This window comes from Anabrus simplex, chromosome 5 (assembly GCF_040414725.1).
Source record: "Anabrus simplex isolate iqAnaSimp1 chromosome 5, ASM4041472v1, whole genome shotgun sequence".
Lineage (NCBI taxonomy): Eukaryota > Metazoa > Arthropoda > Insecta > Orthoptera > Tettigoniidae > Anabrus > Anabrus simplex.
The window spans coordinates 240,348,553-240,365,156 of record NC_090269.1 but is presented as its reverse complement, the minus strand read 5'-3'; the positions used below and the strand labels follow the sequence as shown (position 1 = coordinate 240,365,156).

At 37.4% G+C, this 16,604-nt stretch overlaps 1 protein-coding gene across 9 annotated transcripts in view; it reads left to right on the top strand.

The window, feature by feature from the left end:
- Positions 1-16,604, top strand: part of Larp4B (La-related protein 4B) — a 965,589-nt gene that overhangs the window by 717,408 nt on the left and 231,577 nt on the right. For all 9 annotated transcript variants that reach the window (XM_067147303.2, XM_067147309.2, XM_067147307.2 and 6 more), the window contains one exon: positions 11,428-11,588. In XM_067147303.2, coding sequence (XP_067003404.1) covers positions 11,428-11,588 — 161 coding nt within the window. The remainder of the gene's footprint in view (positions 1-11,427; positions 11,589-16,604) is intronic.

Sequence of the window (16,604 nt, the reverse complement as noted above, 5' to 3'; positions counted from 1 at the left end):
AGAGAAATGTTTTTAATGTCATTGCGATGATACTCGATACAAATGATATCGGCTTACAACAATCACACTTTCAACACACCGATTAAGTTTACAATAAAATATATCACATGAAATGGTGATAGATAAATCTACTACAGCTTTCTTTTTATCGCGATATTAGAAAATGCAGAAGAAATCGGCAGACAAGAATCTCATTTTAAATACATCAATGTTACAATATCATACACCGGTGCTAATGCAAAAGATTTTGAGTAAAATCTATTAAATTTACATAAATTCAGAAACGTTATTCTTCTAACCCTATTCACATTGGTAGGCTTTATACCCTCCAGATCATAATCATCGCCTTTGTTGTCATGGTCCAGGCAGATCATCAACTCCTGACAGTCTCTGATGCCAGCTATTGCCATTGCCGAGTTAATTAATGTTACGACATGGCTAACTTTCTTCCTCCACGAAGCCGCATTCACTAGAGCAATACCCTCGCAGAATAGTCTCGCATCATCATCCTAAACCATCTCCAGTTTGCTGGGTGTTACATATGAACCTCCTCCATCTCATCCGGTCCTTGTACCATTCCTTCTTCACCAACTTGTTCCAATCATGACCTCTCAGCAGTACATCGTTCTTAACTAAATCTATCCATTTCCTACGTGGCTTTCCCACCGGTCGTCTTCCTTCTACTTTTCTGTCAAATTCCTTCCTTGCAATTCTGTTAACTGGCATCCCCTTCATGTGACCAAACCACTTCAGTCGTGATATCTGAATCTTATTGTGGAGAGAATCGTCTATTCCTACTTCTCTAATTTTCTCATTCCTAATCTTGTCCTGCCTGGTTTTCTGGATCATAGTGCGTAGGAATTTCATTTCAGCTGCCTGGAGTTTGGAATTATCTCTATTGGTCAGTGTTGTGGTTTCGAGACTGTATGTAAGAATTGGTATATAATAGGATTCGTACAATATTATTTTTGTTTTCATAGGTATTTCTTCATCCCACAGCAGGTGTCATACCTGGTGGTAAAATTGTGTTGCCTTATTGATTCGATTGTTCCTTGTATTTTGCTAGGTTATCATTTGATAGAATGCTACCCAAGTATTTGAAAACTGGAACGCTGTCCAGCTGGGCTTCATTTAACATGACTACTGGTTTTGCTCCTTCCTCACACACTTTCAAAACCACCATCTTGGTCTTGCTGATGTTTAAACCATATTTCTTAAACTCCTCATTCCAGCTTTGCATTCTCTCTCCCAATTCCTCTTCTGAGTCACTCCAGATTGCGACATCATCCGCAAATGCGAAGGCTTTGATATCTCTGCGTTCTTAAGTTTCGGTAGATTTCATTACTACATCCATCACAATAATAAATAGAAGTGATGACAATGAGCTGCCCTGCTGAACTCCTCTCTTTGTTTCAAACCAGTCCGACAAACCACGTCCTGCTTGAATACAACTTCTATTCCCACTATACAACTTTTTCACTTTGTCTATAAGGCTGTCTCGCACATGAAGTTCTTTCATGCATTGCCAAATTCTTTCCCTTGGTACACTACCGTAGGGTTTCTCAATGTCCAAATATATTAGAAATAAAGGCTCGTTCCTCTCCCAGTATTTTTCCATTAGCATCCTAATTGCAAATATGAGGTCTGTAGTAGACCTTCCTGGTCTGAAACCATACTGTTCTTCTTCCAAAATTGTTTCAACAACATCTCTGATTCTGGTCTCTTATTTTTTCCAATATTTTCAGGACATGAGACAGTAGTGTAATACCACGATAATTAGTACATTTTCGTCTGTTTCCTTTCTTGAACAGAGGTACAATGATGTCCATCTTCCAGTCCTCAGGAATAGTATTTTCCTCCCATATCTTGTTGAGCAGTCTGAAGAGCCATTGGATTCCTGGAATTCCTGCCGCTTTCAGCATATCTGCACTTAGTTCGTCTATGCCCACTGCCTATCCTTTCTTCATGCTCTGGAGTGCATTTTCAACCTCAAGCCATGTAATTGGTGGTTCAGTTGTGGTTCCTCGACTTGGCTCTCCTCTATCCGTTATGTTTTCTGTATCTCCACTCAGCAACTTTTCGAAATAGATCTTGAGTTCCTGTTCAGTTTCTCCCTCTTCTTGTGCCAGAGTTCCATCACCACGTTCTATTGCTTTTATAGTCTCTAGATCCTTTCGCTTGTTTTTCACTACTCTGTATAGCAATTTCGTATTTCCTCTCCCTCCACTTCAGTAATTGTGAAGGATTTGTTATTTGTGTGTACGTAATGTTTTACTTTACTCTCATACCAACTCAATAGGGTTAAAGTGACAGTGGTACGGTGGCAACCTAAGGACCGCGTACCCTTGTTCCTTTGCTACCTCATAGACTACATAATTTGGTGAAACCATTTTTTGTTTCACCAGTGCATATAAGCTTAATTTAGTCATACCCATATGCGCTGGGATATTTCTTACCTGCAGCCATTCCCCTAACTGTTCTTTATGGAAGCTCGAAGCAGGGGTCTTGTCCATTAACACGGAGTGGTGAGGTGCATTGTCCATAACGATGACAGAAGGGCCTTCGAGCTGTTGCAGGAACTTCTTAAACCAATCTATAAAACTAAGAAACTTCTTAAACCAATCTATAAAACTAAGATGGTCCATATCTTCGTGATAATCACTTTTTTTTTTTTTTTCAATCAGAACATTAGATCACATTCCACAAAACCTCTGGATGAACCTGCATGTGCTGTTATTAGAGTTTGTGATTTTTAGCATTTGAGATAAATGCAAAATACGTCGAAACTTTGTCAGTGTATGTGCCTTCATCTTATATGACCCGTATGAGTGGTTTTTAGTGATTCTGAATTAGCGACAAAATGTAAAATTGGTTCAAAATGTGAAATTATGCAATATATGCAAAATAGAAACAAACTCTTGGTTTTATATGATATAAACATATATCTTTAAGAAAACAAATGTATTTTCCTTAAAAAATAAGATCATTAGTCGTTGTGCTCATTACTGAGCGTCATGACCTCATAACTCCATCATTTCCATGTGGCAACCTTGACAAAATGTCTCCATCCTGAGCGGTTTTCACATTTCGTTAATATGACCTGAAGTGGTAGCCCAGTGATCTTCTTTGCCTGATCTATCCATCTGCTTACTGTTCATCCTCATGGTCTACTGCCTTCAATTTTGCCTTGTAAAATTACCTTTTCCAAGTTCTCTCCATCTCAAAATATGGCCAAGGAACTGGAGGTAACACTCACACGGGAAGATCGGCGTTTCTTGATGCAGAGTTCGTCCAGAATGGAAACATTAGTTCTTCTTTCTGTCCAGGGTAAACGTAGCATTCTCCGCCAACACCACATCTCAAAGGCATCAATGCGCTTTTTGTCTTTAGCATTCGCGGTCCAGGTCTCGCAGCCGTACAAAAAGACGGAGAACACTAGTGATTCTACCAAGCGCATCTTCGTGGCTTTTGATATTGCCCGGTTCTGCCAGATCTTAGTAAGTTTATTAAGGCGCCCATTGCGATCGTAAGGCGGTAGCATACTTTGACGGGCACTTTCGTCCTGGTGCACAGAACATTTATAAGTTCATTATCACAGTTAGCTGGTCAGAGAGATTTATTCTGTTTGTTTTGCAGCCTACCCAATTGATGTCAGATGATACCTCAAGCTATTTTCTCGGTGTACATAGTAACTCTGAGCTGAAGTACAGAAAAGAAAAAGCACCTCAGTTTACCGCTCGTAAACAATCATGGCGGCATCCAAGCACGGCATGGATGAGGTTATTCGTAACTGGCTTGAAAATAGTGATGTTGAAAGTAGAAACGATTCGCTGGAGAGTGAAAATACTTCTTCAACTGCCGGTGATGAGTGATTCTGACTTCAGTTCCGAGATGATAGTGCCAATTGAAACTACGTGACAAAACCAGAATCCAACAAGAGCGGGTGAAAAGTCTAGTAAAATGATACTTGGAATTATGATATTGTTGACAATAAGCCTGTTTCTGTAACATACAAACCAGTTTCTGAAATTCACTCTATAGTGAGCGAGGGAGGGGATTGGGAAATAATCTGAAAGAAACTGATGTGGGGAATGAATTTCTAACCCCACAGCTCTGGGATCATGTTACTAAAGAAACCAATGCCTATGCCTCTATATTTATTGCTAATTTATGTGCTTCCCTTGAAACTAATACTTACGAATAAAAACATTAGTTTCCTGTTACTATAGATGAGCTAAAAGCTCACTTTGCTCTTGTGTATTCTTATATATGTGATTAGTCAAATTAATGTTGAAGTGACCAACAATACATAAATGGTATGCAAGGGAATATTTCCTTTCACAAGTAATGGTGAGCCAAAGGGTTAAATCATTCAATGTGTGGAATATTTATCACTGGCCAAAGAGCACTGCAATGAACAATCAGTCAAACAGCAAATACACTTTCAAGCATGCATGTTCATTCTCTTTGTGTTGACCCTTGATCATAGTTGGTTATTCTTGACATTGGTGTTGAGCAGTAGTTCCTGTTTTAAAGTACGGTAGCGTTAGAAGCGAAGTGACGATCAAACAGCATGCCGAGAGTCGCAAATCGGGACTTTTTATGTAAGCGATACAGATAGGCCTATATTGATGTGCCGACTTTGCAATCAAAGACTTGAAGGAAAAAATTTTTTTGCAGTCCTTCCTTTGCCTCGGCAGCACTGCTGTGCATTTGGGTCTCCACGAACAGTGTCGATGTAGAAATATTTTTTCTAGAAAGTACAAGATAATTGTAACTGATAGGCGGTCTCGAATGAAGGAGGACACTGTTTAAACAACTGGCATGTTGTACTTCAGTCGTCATTGAATTTCCTGTTCCTTGTAGGTATGTTGTACTGTGATATATAAATACGTTCAGAATATTATTTTTCACTTACAATTTGTGTTTGTAAGTTTGTAAAATATTCGTATGTGTGCGTTAATACTTCTTGCAGTCTTATGTTGATATTTGTCTTATTCTATAGTGAATTCAAAGGTTGTGGGCTCGAATCCCACTGGTGTCTGGTTGGCCATTTTTGTTCTGTTCTTAACATCTCTTCAACAGTACTAAATGTACGTAACACGACCTAATAGATGCTACAAAATGCTAAATTTGAAAATCAAAACGCTGAATCTTTGATTTTTAAATGCTAAAATCCACGAACTCTAGCTATTAATAATCTGGCGCTCTTCCCAGTTGGTTGATTACCGTAGCTTTTGGGACTGTCATCAGTCCAAGATTTAGCAGTGCATTCCCCAGCATTCACCCACGTCTCATCCAACCATATCACCTCATGGAGATCCTTGCCGACAAGTTTATTGATAAAAATACTCCTAGCCATCACGATGTGCGACTTTCCAAGCACAATTTTTCTTCCGTTCAATTTTTTATCTGAAACCTAAGGCTCGCAGTACCGATTTTAAGGATGTTTTACCCCCAAAGAAAAGCTTTTCCTGTTTAAGGGACACTAGTAATTTTTGCCACGATAGTGTGTTCTTTCCTGCTGTAATAATTGTACACGGGTCTCCTTATTGCATCAGCCTGGAAGGAAACCCTGTTACAGGAGATGGCTTGAATCGTTTCTTTCCTGGTGTGCTAAGAAACCGGTCTCAACTATCAGCCCTGTTTCCGCTACTGCTAGGTTCCCCAGTCCCTTTTTCCTTCAGTTCCTGGAGGAGAACACCTTTCTGAATAACAGAACCCTTTGAAAGCGCTAATGCTTGACTTGTACGTTCCATGACTTGATCTACAGGAACAGAGGAACGACCATGCAAGTGTACGAATTTCCTAACTCGGGAATTCTCCACATTAATTCACATGCCTGACTATTAAGGGGCACTCCTCGGCACAAAGGATTATGTCTTCGCGATTCATCACTATGTTAAGAGATTAGAATTTCATAGTATTCCGTATTTAAGCGAGTTCACTATTAATTTGAAAGAAGTTATATGATGGTTCAAACTTTCAATACTATTAAAATAAGAAGTGCAAGTTAATCATTCCTACTTAATTATAATTGGTACTGGTTTCAACCAGTATTCTTGGTCATCATCAGCCGATCACAAATAAGTATAGACGAAAATGCACAGGTAAATAAAATGTGAAGTTTAAATAATTCTGTCATTTGCTGTTTGCGAAGCATTAAAACACTTTAGGGAGCACTGTGTGTTGAAATTTCAGCCAATCATAAATAAGTATAAAAGATGATGCACAGGTAAACAAAATGTGAAGATTAAATAATTCAGTCAGATGCTGTTTATGAAGAACACTTTAAGGAACACTATGTGTTGAAATTTTAATGTTATGAAGAAGTCTAGAATCAAATACGTATTTCTCAATTTCAATTCATGAGCCACTGTATAATTTTAGGGGTCAGCACTGCGTGTCGATAGTTCCGAAAATATTGGTCGTAGATCAAATACGTAAATGTAGTATGGAGCAAGTTCTTGAAGAGTAGCAAGACGTATGTACTGATTGGCACTAGGCTTCCGAAAGTTTGTGGAAATCAATGAAAAAATTTAAAGACTTCAAGTATCAAGCCTTTAAATGCTGTTATGGGTGAAATAATACAACATAGTGTTGTATATTGTTTGTCGAAAGAAATATATCCAAGTTAAAGGAATTCATATGTTAGATTCTTGAAGTTATTGAAACATATGACATGAAAGATAGAACAATCATATATTTTCTTTCAAATTATAGTGTCATCACTATTTTGTCGCATCCGTGATATCGCACTGCACTAGTTACAAAAAAAAGATAGGTTATCTCAAAGAAAATACCACTTTCATCAAAGCGCAAATCACACCTGACCACGTACTAGCGAAGACAGACAAGCGGCAACACGTCTATACAGAAGTCAAGGTAGTTATTGATGGCACCACTGTACTAGCCATATTGCCAACAACCACCAAATGAAAATAGTTCATCTTTATTTTGCAGCTCGCTTAAACATTACATTTATTAAATGCTCCTGTTTTTGTAAGTACTGTAAATGGAAGATTATACACACTACACAAAATTAAATATGAACTAAATGTGTAAAATGCATTACTGTATTTGACATTAAAAATAGTGGATTGGTCATTCTGATTGACGGGTGACTTTCTTCAATTATTTTTTGTAGTAGTGCCAACATGAACTAAACTGTCCAGTGCAGCCTTGTACTGGCCCACCTATAGTGGAGCTCCATCCTGTTGCAACCACATCGTCAAACGATCATGCAAGGGCACATCCTCCAACAGCAGTGGGAGTTCCTGACGCAGAAAGTGCAGGTAGCATTGGCCCGTCCAATGGCCCTGAAAGAAATAAAGTCCACTTAGGCGATCCCCCAAGATTCCATACCAAAAATTCACTCCCCATCGTACTTGATGGGCCACATGTCTGCACCCATTGAGGATTGCCCGGACTCCAATAGTGCACGTTGTGGCGATTGACGTTCCCATTATTGTTGAAGCGCGATTCATCCAAGAACAAGATATGCAAAATGAATACTGCATCATTGTCCAGACCATGGAGCTCTTGGTGTAGCTCAAGATGGTATGGGTGAAATTTATGTTCATACAGTATTTGCCAGACGCACGGCTGGCCGGTGTTCACCTGCCGTGCAGTCGCCCTTACACTGATATATATTATACTGATTATTATGAGCTGCTTCCAGAACGGCCTTTTCTGTTTCACTCGATGTAACGGGCATTTGCAGACTGGTGGCTGGTTGGAAATCATGCCTGTTGTCCTTAGTTAGGAGTCTTTCAGTACGGCGGCATGTCGTAGCAGCTGGTGTCGCTTGTCTGGATACGGTTCCTGGGAGCATGTCAATGTATTCCTCTGTGGAAAACCTGCCGAATGACAGCAGCGATTACAGTACATTTGGGCCCTAACCTGCAGAGTATGCGCAGGGTACAAGAAGAATAACAGCGTCGTTACTGTTTGAATGTGGCGAACGTGGGCCTGTGTTTACTTATTCAAACAGCATGCCGTTGCAAAAATATTTGAATGATGCAGGATTCGAAATGTCGCTGGCACATTCAGTCAATTGCTAGGCAAACGCCTAACCATATTCGCTAAGCTAGACTGCTAGAAACTTGCTGATAGTATGACAAAGCAGAGTACATATACTATCTGGTTCGGTGTTTAAGACGTTAATTACTGCACTGTTACCTAGTTCAATGCATTCTTCATTACACCCAGTCACGAGGCACGACACTTTAACATGTTACATGGTATGCTGCAGCCTTGGACACCTGCTAGTCCTGCTTACTTCGATATTGTCAGTGTGTTTTCGGTTAATGGACTTGCTCCTCAAGGCCCGTTCTCCAAACCACAGGGCAGATACGTCCCTCACAACAGGTGGGGCAATCATCCCAATTGAATAGAAATAGATTGCGATTTTAAGGTGTCACCTTTTGGGAACCGATGATATAACATTTCGTTAGGGTTTAGAATCGTGTTCAAAATGTGCTCGCCGAACATTAGTACCATACAGTGCGCCTGCATGGGTATAGCATCCCTATAACCATGTGCACATTAGTTGGGCTGCAGCAAACTATATTGGAAGGGGCTGCTGAATCACACTGTATAAATGGTATTTTACTGTGTTTCTGAATTGGTTACAGAATTCAAATATTGCAATGTGTTTTTTGGTGCATAAGAGTTTTCTAATGCTTAGGGATTTGGATAAGCATCCATTGGCTGTGATGAGAGGTGATTTGTGATCTTCATTTATTTGTGTGTACCATATCTAGAGAAGGAGATAGTTACTCCCTTCCCTTGGATGTGAAGATCATTACTCGAGTGTACATATTCCTTTGTCCGGTATGTTGTGTAGAATGTGATGTTTATAATGAGGTAGGGAAAGGATGAAACATGGTGTTGGCACATAGCGTTCTGTCTAATTATACCAAGGAGCAGGGCTGCTTAGTTCAGTCAGTAGAGTGCTGCCGTGCTGAGCCCAGTTGGGCGGGTTTCATCTTGGCTCAGTCCATTGGTATTTGGTGCTGAAATACGCCATTCTCGTGTCTATAGATTTACCGGCATGTTAAAGGAATCCTGTAGGACAACATTCCAGCACCTCAGTGTCTCTGAAAACTGTAAATGTAGTGAGTGGAAATAAAATTTTATTGTTATTATTAGTGATATCATAATCATACCGAGGTGGTCTTCCCAAAGCTTTATTCCAATCCAACGGACAAATCGCCAGTAGCGCTGTGCCCTCACTCCGTAGGAGCATGGCGGACAGGTTTGGAACTGAACCCAAGCTTTTAACTATCTTGTGATTGGACACTGTATACCTCCACCTCTCCTACGAACAACAGGACCACCACAGGATTAATTCTAAAGCATTGATGACTTAACAATCCTGACCACTAGATAGGTCTCTGCACATAGTATTAAAGTTAAAATATTATTTACTCTTTACGAAGAAACTTGTACTGTCGTTAATTTGGCATCGAAACACTTCATGCATATTTTTCAATTTCAGTGAATAAATAGCTCGGATACTTTTGTTCCTATGGGCTAAAAAAAGATGTGATGTAGCTATAATTGGTTGAATTTCAGGGTGGCATTAACTGAATACTGGATATTTGGCTGTGTGTGTCATCGGTGATTGTTCGTGTGTATGTGTAAAATCTTTGTAGTTTTAACATCAAAAGTAATCTGCTACCTTCGAACCAATTGAAAGGAAAGCAAAACAAATTGGTTCCTGGGGGTGATACATAGGTTTAATTATCAATCAATCAATACTGATCTGCATTTAGGGCAGTCACCCAGGTGGCAGATTCCCTATCTGTTGTTTTCCAAGCCTTTTCCTAAATGATTTCAAAGAAATTGGAAATTTATTGAACATCTCCCTTGGTAAGTTATTCCAATCCCTAACTCCTCTTCCTATAAATGAATATTTGCCCCAGTTTGTCCTCTTGAATTCCAACTTTATCTTCATATTGTGATCTTTCCTACTTTTATAAACGCCATTCAAACTTATTCGTCTACTAATATCATTCCACGCCATCTCTCCGCTGACAGCTCGGAACATAACGGACCATTATATTGGTATTACATACCACTTAGTCGAGCAGCTCTTCTTCTTTCTCTCAATTCTTCCCAACCCAAACATTGCAACATTTTTGTAACGCTACTCTTTTGTCGGAAATCACTCAGAACAAATCGAGCTGCTTTTCTTTGTATTTTTTCCAGTTCTTGAATCATGTAATCCTGGTGAGGGTCCTATACACTGGAACCATACTCTAGTTGGGGTCTTACCAGAGACTTATATGCACTCTCCTTTACATCCTTACTACAACCCCTAAACACCCTCATAACCATGTGCAGAGATCGGTACCCTTTATTTACAATCCCATTTATGTGATTACCCCAATGAAGATCTTTCCTTATATTAACACCTAGATACTTACAATGATCCCCAAAAGGAACTTTCACCCCATCAACGCAGTAATTAAAACCGAGAGGACTTTTCCTATTAGTGAAACTCACAACCTGACTTTTAACCCCGTTTATCAACATACCATTGCCTGCTGTCCATCTCACAACATTTTCGAGGTCATGTTGCAGTTGCTCACAATCTTGTAACTTATTTATCACTCTATAGTGAATAACATCATCCGCAAAAAGCCTTACCTCCGATTCCACTCCTTTACTCATATCATTTATATATATAAGAAAACATAAAGGTCCGATAACACTGCCCTGAGGAACTCCCCTCTCAACGATTACAGGGTCAGACAAAGCTTCACCTACTCTAACTCTCTGAAATCTATTTTCTAGAAATATAGCAACCCATTCAGTCACTCTTTTGTCTAGTCCAATTGCACTCATTTTTGCCAGTAGTCTCCCATGATCCACCCTATCAAATGCTTTAGACAGGTCAATCTCGATACAGTCCATTTGACCTCCAGAATCCAAGATATAGTGATATAGTGATAGATAGCAGTGAACATGTTAAAATCGCCAAATATTAAAGATTTTTTCTTGGTGTAAAAAGTCTAGCTCCCTTCTAGATAGCAAGTCTATAATATAGAAAGACAATTATATAACATATGCCATAAATCAATAATTAGAGAATAGCTGCTCACAACAAAGAATTAATGGGATTTATTTCACTCAGAAACTAAACCCATATTAATTTAACAAATACGACTGAAACTACAAAGTGATTTTCTGATACCAACTGTGCACAGTGACAACTGTTGTCACCTAATAGCCAGTAAAAAGCAAGTAAACAACTATTTTATTTATTCACACGACATTTGTCACATTCTTTCCTGTCAGTATTAGACTAGAAAAATATTACTTAATAATAAAAATCTTGGGCAATTGTTATTGGTCATAGTTATCCTCTTTTGTGGCATTATGGTTGGAAGTTTAACATTTATTATGATGTAATTGCAGACCTTCCAACAGCATCAACCATTCTATCCTCCTGGTATGCTGCAGCCTTGGACACCTGCTAGTCCTGCTTACTTCGATATTGGCAGTGTGTTTTCGGTTAATGGACTTGCTCCTCAAGGCCCGTTCTCCAAACCACAGGGCAGATACGTCCCTCGCAACAGGTGGGGCAATCATCCCAATTGAATAGAAATAGATTGTAGTAAATGAATGTAGTCAGTAGGATAAAATGTAGGGCTGGATCATTTGCTTTCGTTGCTTTTTTTTTTTACCTGAAGTATGCTCCATTGCATGGATATTCAGGTTTAGACCACAAAGCCCCAATTCATGAAGACTTCAGCTTGTATATACATTGAGTTTCACACATTCTAAGATTACAAACATTGGCAGCATGAATATTGTATTCACTGTTTTCTTAAGGCATCAAAGATGTTTGTGTGGAAAATTATCTTTTGATCCAGCTCTAGTGAAAGTTGTAATTTTGTGTACACCTTGAATCTGACTTGTCAGTATTGTATACCATTTTATTTTCTAAATTCTTTTGTTTAAAAGATGGTAATACAATGAACAACTTCTTGGTATATCGTAGTCTTAAAATTACTCATTCTCTGTGCCTCTGAATTTATTTTATTATGGTGGGGAGTAAGATGACTTCAACTTTAACTTGTGCAATATAGTTTATTAAATGTTGTTGTTCTTCCTGTGCTTTTCTCCATTCTAATATGCAAGCCCAGTGAGATTGTCAATCCCTAGTATCTGTTGAAGAAATTATCAGTTGTGATCGAAATTCCAAGTGGCTGATCATGTAATGCAGCGGCTGTATGATACCTTGGTTAATAATGTAGGGTTTTCCTTCATAATGCATTTTATATTTTAATATTGATCCTATTTTCAGCACATTCAAAATCTTCCTTCTTAGTTTCCATGTTTTAAAATATTTGCTATTAAATTTTTTTATTTTTAGTACTTTGTTTTTCTACTTTCCATAACTTAAAAATGAGTACAAAATTTTTATTGTTCCACCTTCTCAATACTTAAAATCATTTAACGTTTATCAAAACATTACAATATAATAATATTGTACTCACTGTTATTATATTGTAATGTACAAACGTTAAATGATTTTAAGTATTGAGAAGGTGGAACAATAAAAATTTTATACTCATTTTTAAGTTAAGTCTTAACTCAATACGGAACCCAACCATGAAGTTTATTACTTTAAATAACTTTCCATATTTTGAAAAAAAATTATAAATTATTTCAGATGACTGTGATTATGACAGTGACTTCTTTTCCCCTCTAAAAGAGAGATTAGTATTGATTGCACTTAGGAGATTCTAAATTATGTTAGGACTGGAATATAAACCATATTGCATAACTATATCAGATCAGGGTTCCAACTGAACGTGAAGAATTGTAGTAGGAGATTGATACAGCCTATGTCAAAACTCAAGATTAAAGGATGGGGAAAACAAGTCTTATATAGGGAAGTGTTGTTAATGATGAGTCATCCCTTTCCTGTTTTCTTATTGGTGTATCGAATGGAATTGTTCCCATAACATGTTGACTTAGTGACAAGATTTTATCTAGTTTGTTATTCAAATGTACAAATTTACTTTCAAGCTTTGGCATTAATGCTATATTTTGTGTGTGTGTGTATATATATGTATATTTTCTGAAAACTGTTGAACCATATTTCTTGGGTGATATGTGCATGTTAGTTGACATTATGAATATGAGCCAGTATGTTACCTAATGGAAGAAACAGAACTTCGTTTTTGTTCATGATGTGTCTGTTTCCCTTATGACTTTTATATAACAAGAAAGTGAACCTATTGTGAGCCATTTCTCCTTTTAAAAAAATTACATGTAAAGATTGTTCATGCTAATTTTATGTTCAATAGCCATGTTCTTTGGTGGTAGTGGTGGTAGGGCAGTTTGTTTCTGCATGGCTGTTTTTTGTTTTTTTACTCATTATTGCCATTTTAGCATGAATCTAAGAACACATTCTCTATATCGATCAGAATTTTTTATTTCTACCATCAATACTGAGTGAAACTTTGTTACTTTTTTAATACTGTGGGTGGGATGAGGAATACCGTATCATATCCTTGTATAGATTTGACTAGTTTTCTTACCAGCATTTGGGGGGATGTCTACTATAGCTGAATAGATGGGAGTAGCATGGAACTTGATTTATTCCTCTTGTGTGTGTGTGTGTGTGTGTGTGTGTGTGTGCGTGTGCGTGCACGAAGATCAAGGATGTTTGACTGTTCTCCATTTCTAGTATAGTATATTCCCATTTTAATTTGGTATTAATGTATTTTAGCAGTAGGATTAGAATTCATTTGGCTTGCTGATATTTGTTTCCATTTCCTCCTGTTTATAGAACTTTACAAATTAATACAAATAATGTATTGAAGAATGCTTTAATATACATCCAAATGGCTGTCAATAAGATTTAAAGTTTACCTGCTGTGTAAAAAAATTAAAAATTAACGACCTGACTTCTATATTCAAGGAAAGAGAATTTGTCTTGGATTCTTGCCATTGTGGTCCACCGTGTTTGAATTAGCTTGGAATGTCATTTGCATTATGTATATGTGTTCTTTTCTGTCTTCGTTTTTTTTTTTCTTTTTTACTGTATGTAAAAACGTATTTTAATACACACACACATTTACACATACAGTAAACCCTCTTTTTAACGAACCTATTTTTAAGTTTTATTGTCGTAGACCTCTAAATACTGCGCGTTACTTTCTTTAACCTTGTAATTTTCTTTAAAGAGGTAATTTCATTTTCAAGGACTTTTTATTGGTAGTACGGAGAGGCTAATTCCACTTTAAGGAGCACATGCTACTTAGAAAATCTATTAATGGATCCATGTGTAATTTATGGTATATAAACACTATGCAACACAGCTCTTACAGGATGTGTCAACAGAAAGATTGAGGTCCAGTGTAAATTCCTCCACTGAAACCTAGTGGTCTAGTGAAAACAATATTTTCTCCTCTTTAAAGCAATGTTTTCAACCAAATGACCACATTTCTTAGAACATTTCCTTCTTCAGTTGGCTCCTAAATCTCTTGTTGTAGAGAACTTATCATTGTAGGTGTCTTTATATGCATATTTCATACTGCGGATTCATTATTTAGTGGTAAGTTCAGTAGTTTGCACAAATAATACTGGTGATGATGTATTATCTTAATAGAAAAAGAGAGATCAAACTTGAGGTCAGCTTATATCTAAGTTATATTAGGATGTAAATTTTCAATTTATTTTATATTGCAGGGCATTCTGTTGGTGTTAATTTTTGTGAAGTAATGTTTTCTGTGAAAATCCAATTCAAATATCTTATGTAAAATGCTGGTATACAGTTAAGGTCAAGCTGTTAAGATTTCGCATGATACGGAACACTTCCTAGAACTAAGTGCATACAAAGAAGAGACCTTGGTTCTATAAATTTTCTGTAGAGCATTTTTATGGGGACAATTTGTTACAATTGTCTAACCTCTGTGTCTTTGAATGCAGTGGTAGGCATGAAAGACTCCAAAATTAACTTTTTTGAATCTTGGACACTGGGAAAATGTAACTTAATGAGTGGTAAAGCATCATATATCTGAAAATACCCTTATTGATAGAAGGCTGCTGTCATGTAATTCTATTTAATTGCAACTTATTGTGCCATATTAGTTTTATGTACTTTGGTTCAGTTCCATCTTCATTCGTTGTAACAGAATCCTGGCTGTAGGCTCAGTGGCTTAAATGCTAGAAGTGCTGCCTTCTGAGCCCAAGGTGGCAGGCTTAATCCTGGCCCAGTCTAATGGTATTTGAATGTGCTCAAATATGCCAGCCTGATGTTGGTAGATTTACTGGCACATACATGAACTCCTGTGTGACAAAGTTCCAGAATTTCTGCATCTGTGGAAACTAATTACTGGGACATAAGCCCAGTATTATTATTAACAACATCGGCTGTATTTTAGCTTTTACTGGGGCATGTATTAGTATTCATGTCATTTTGGTTTTTTGAGCAAATTGTTGCCAGCAGTTGATGTTGCATTGATGTGCAGACATGCTCTTACCACTGCCTGCTGGAGAACCGGTTGCAATTTAGATAAATTAATATTCTGGAACAGAACAGATAATATTACAGCGATGAGCGAGTGTGTGGAACTCCTGTAGGTAGCTATCAGTTTGAGTAGTCATTACTGTTTCTGTAGTAACAGTGAGAAAAGTAATCCACCTTCTTTCTCAAAGATGAAACTTGCATCTCCTTCAGATTCGTTAAAAAGGGATTTTACTGTAATGTAGAAATATTTGTCCTGCTATAAAGAAACTTAAAAATTGTCTGTTCAAAATAGCTAGGGCAAAATTTCTTCCATTGGTCATATTTATAGCTTTTGTAGTTTTTCTCATGAAGCTCTGGTAATACATTCATTTCTTAACTATTCTGTTCATAGAATTTTCATCTTGTACATTTTATAGTTCCAAAGTTTCAACTTCCTTCAACACTTTTTGAAGTTCTTACATAGAGATAAATCTTCTGTGCTATTCCTTCCTGTGCTTCATGTAAGTTGGAATAATAATGTCAAATTCTTTCTGGGTATTTTGTGCCTTGATAGTTGCCATTGATGTGTACTTTTTTTTTTCTTCCTAAGTTTGCAGTATCAACTTAACTCAACTACTAAAATGTGAAACATGTGAGCAATAAAAATAATTTTTCTGTATTGCATAAATATTGTAATATTACAATTCTACAGGCAATCAAACTTACCAGGGAAATACATTAAAGTGTTAAAAATTCAATCTAAGCTTTGTTATTGAATATCCTTTGCTTTTACATTACCTTGCGTGGGATTAGGTCATACATTGGACCTTGGCTTCCTCTAGTTTTTCCACTTCACCTTAGTAGTATTTTGCTAATTCTAAGCAGGTTGGAGATAAATGCCTAGTGTTATCTACCCTCCCTTCTGAAAGGGGTGCTCGGCTTTTGTGAATTTGCTTGATTGATAACTTGATTGCTCCAATTGTTGCTTTCATAGCAAAATTAAACAAAATCTAATACTTATAAGAATTTCTCCCTTACTTTCAGAAAGAAAATGTTCTCGTTTGATAAATCTGGGCACCCCTGCAATAGAACAACTTGCCTTGAATTGGCTAGTGCAGCTGTTCAGAGA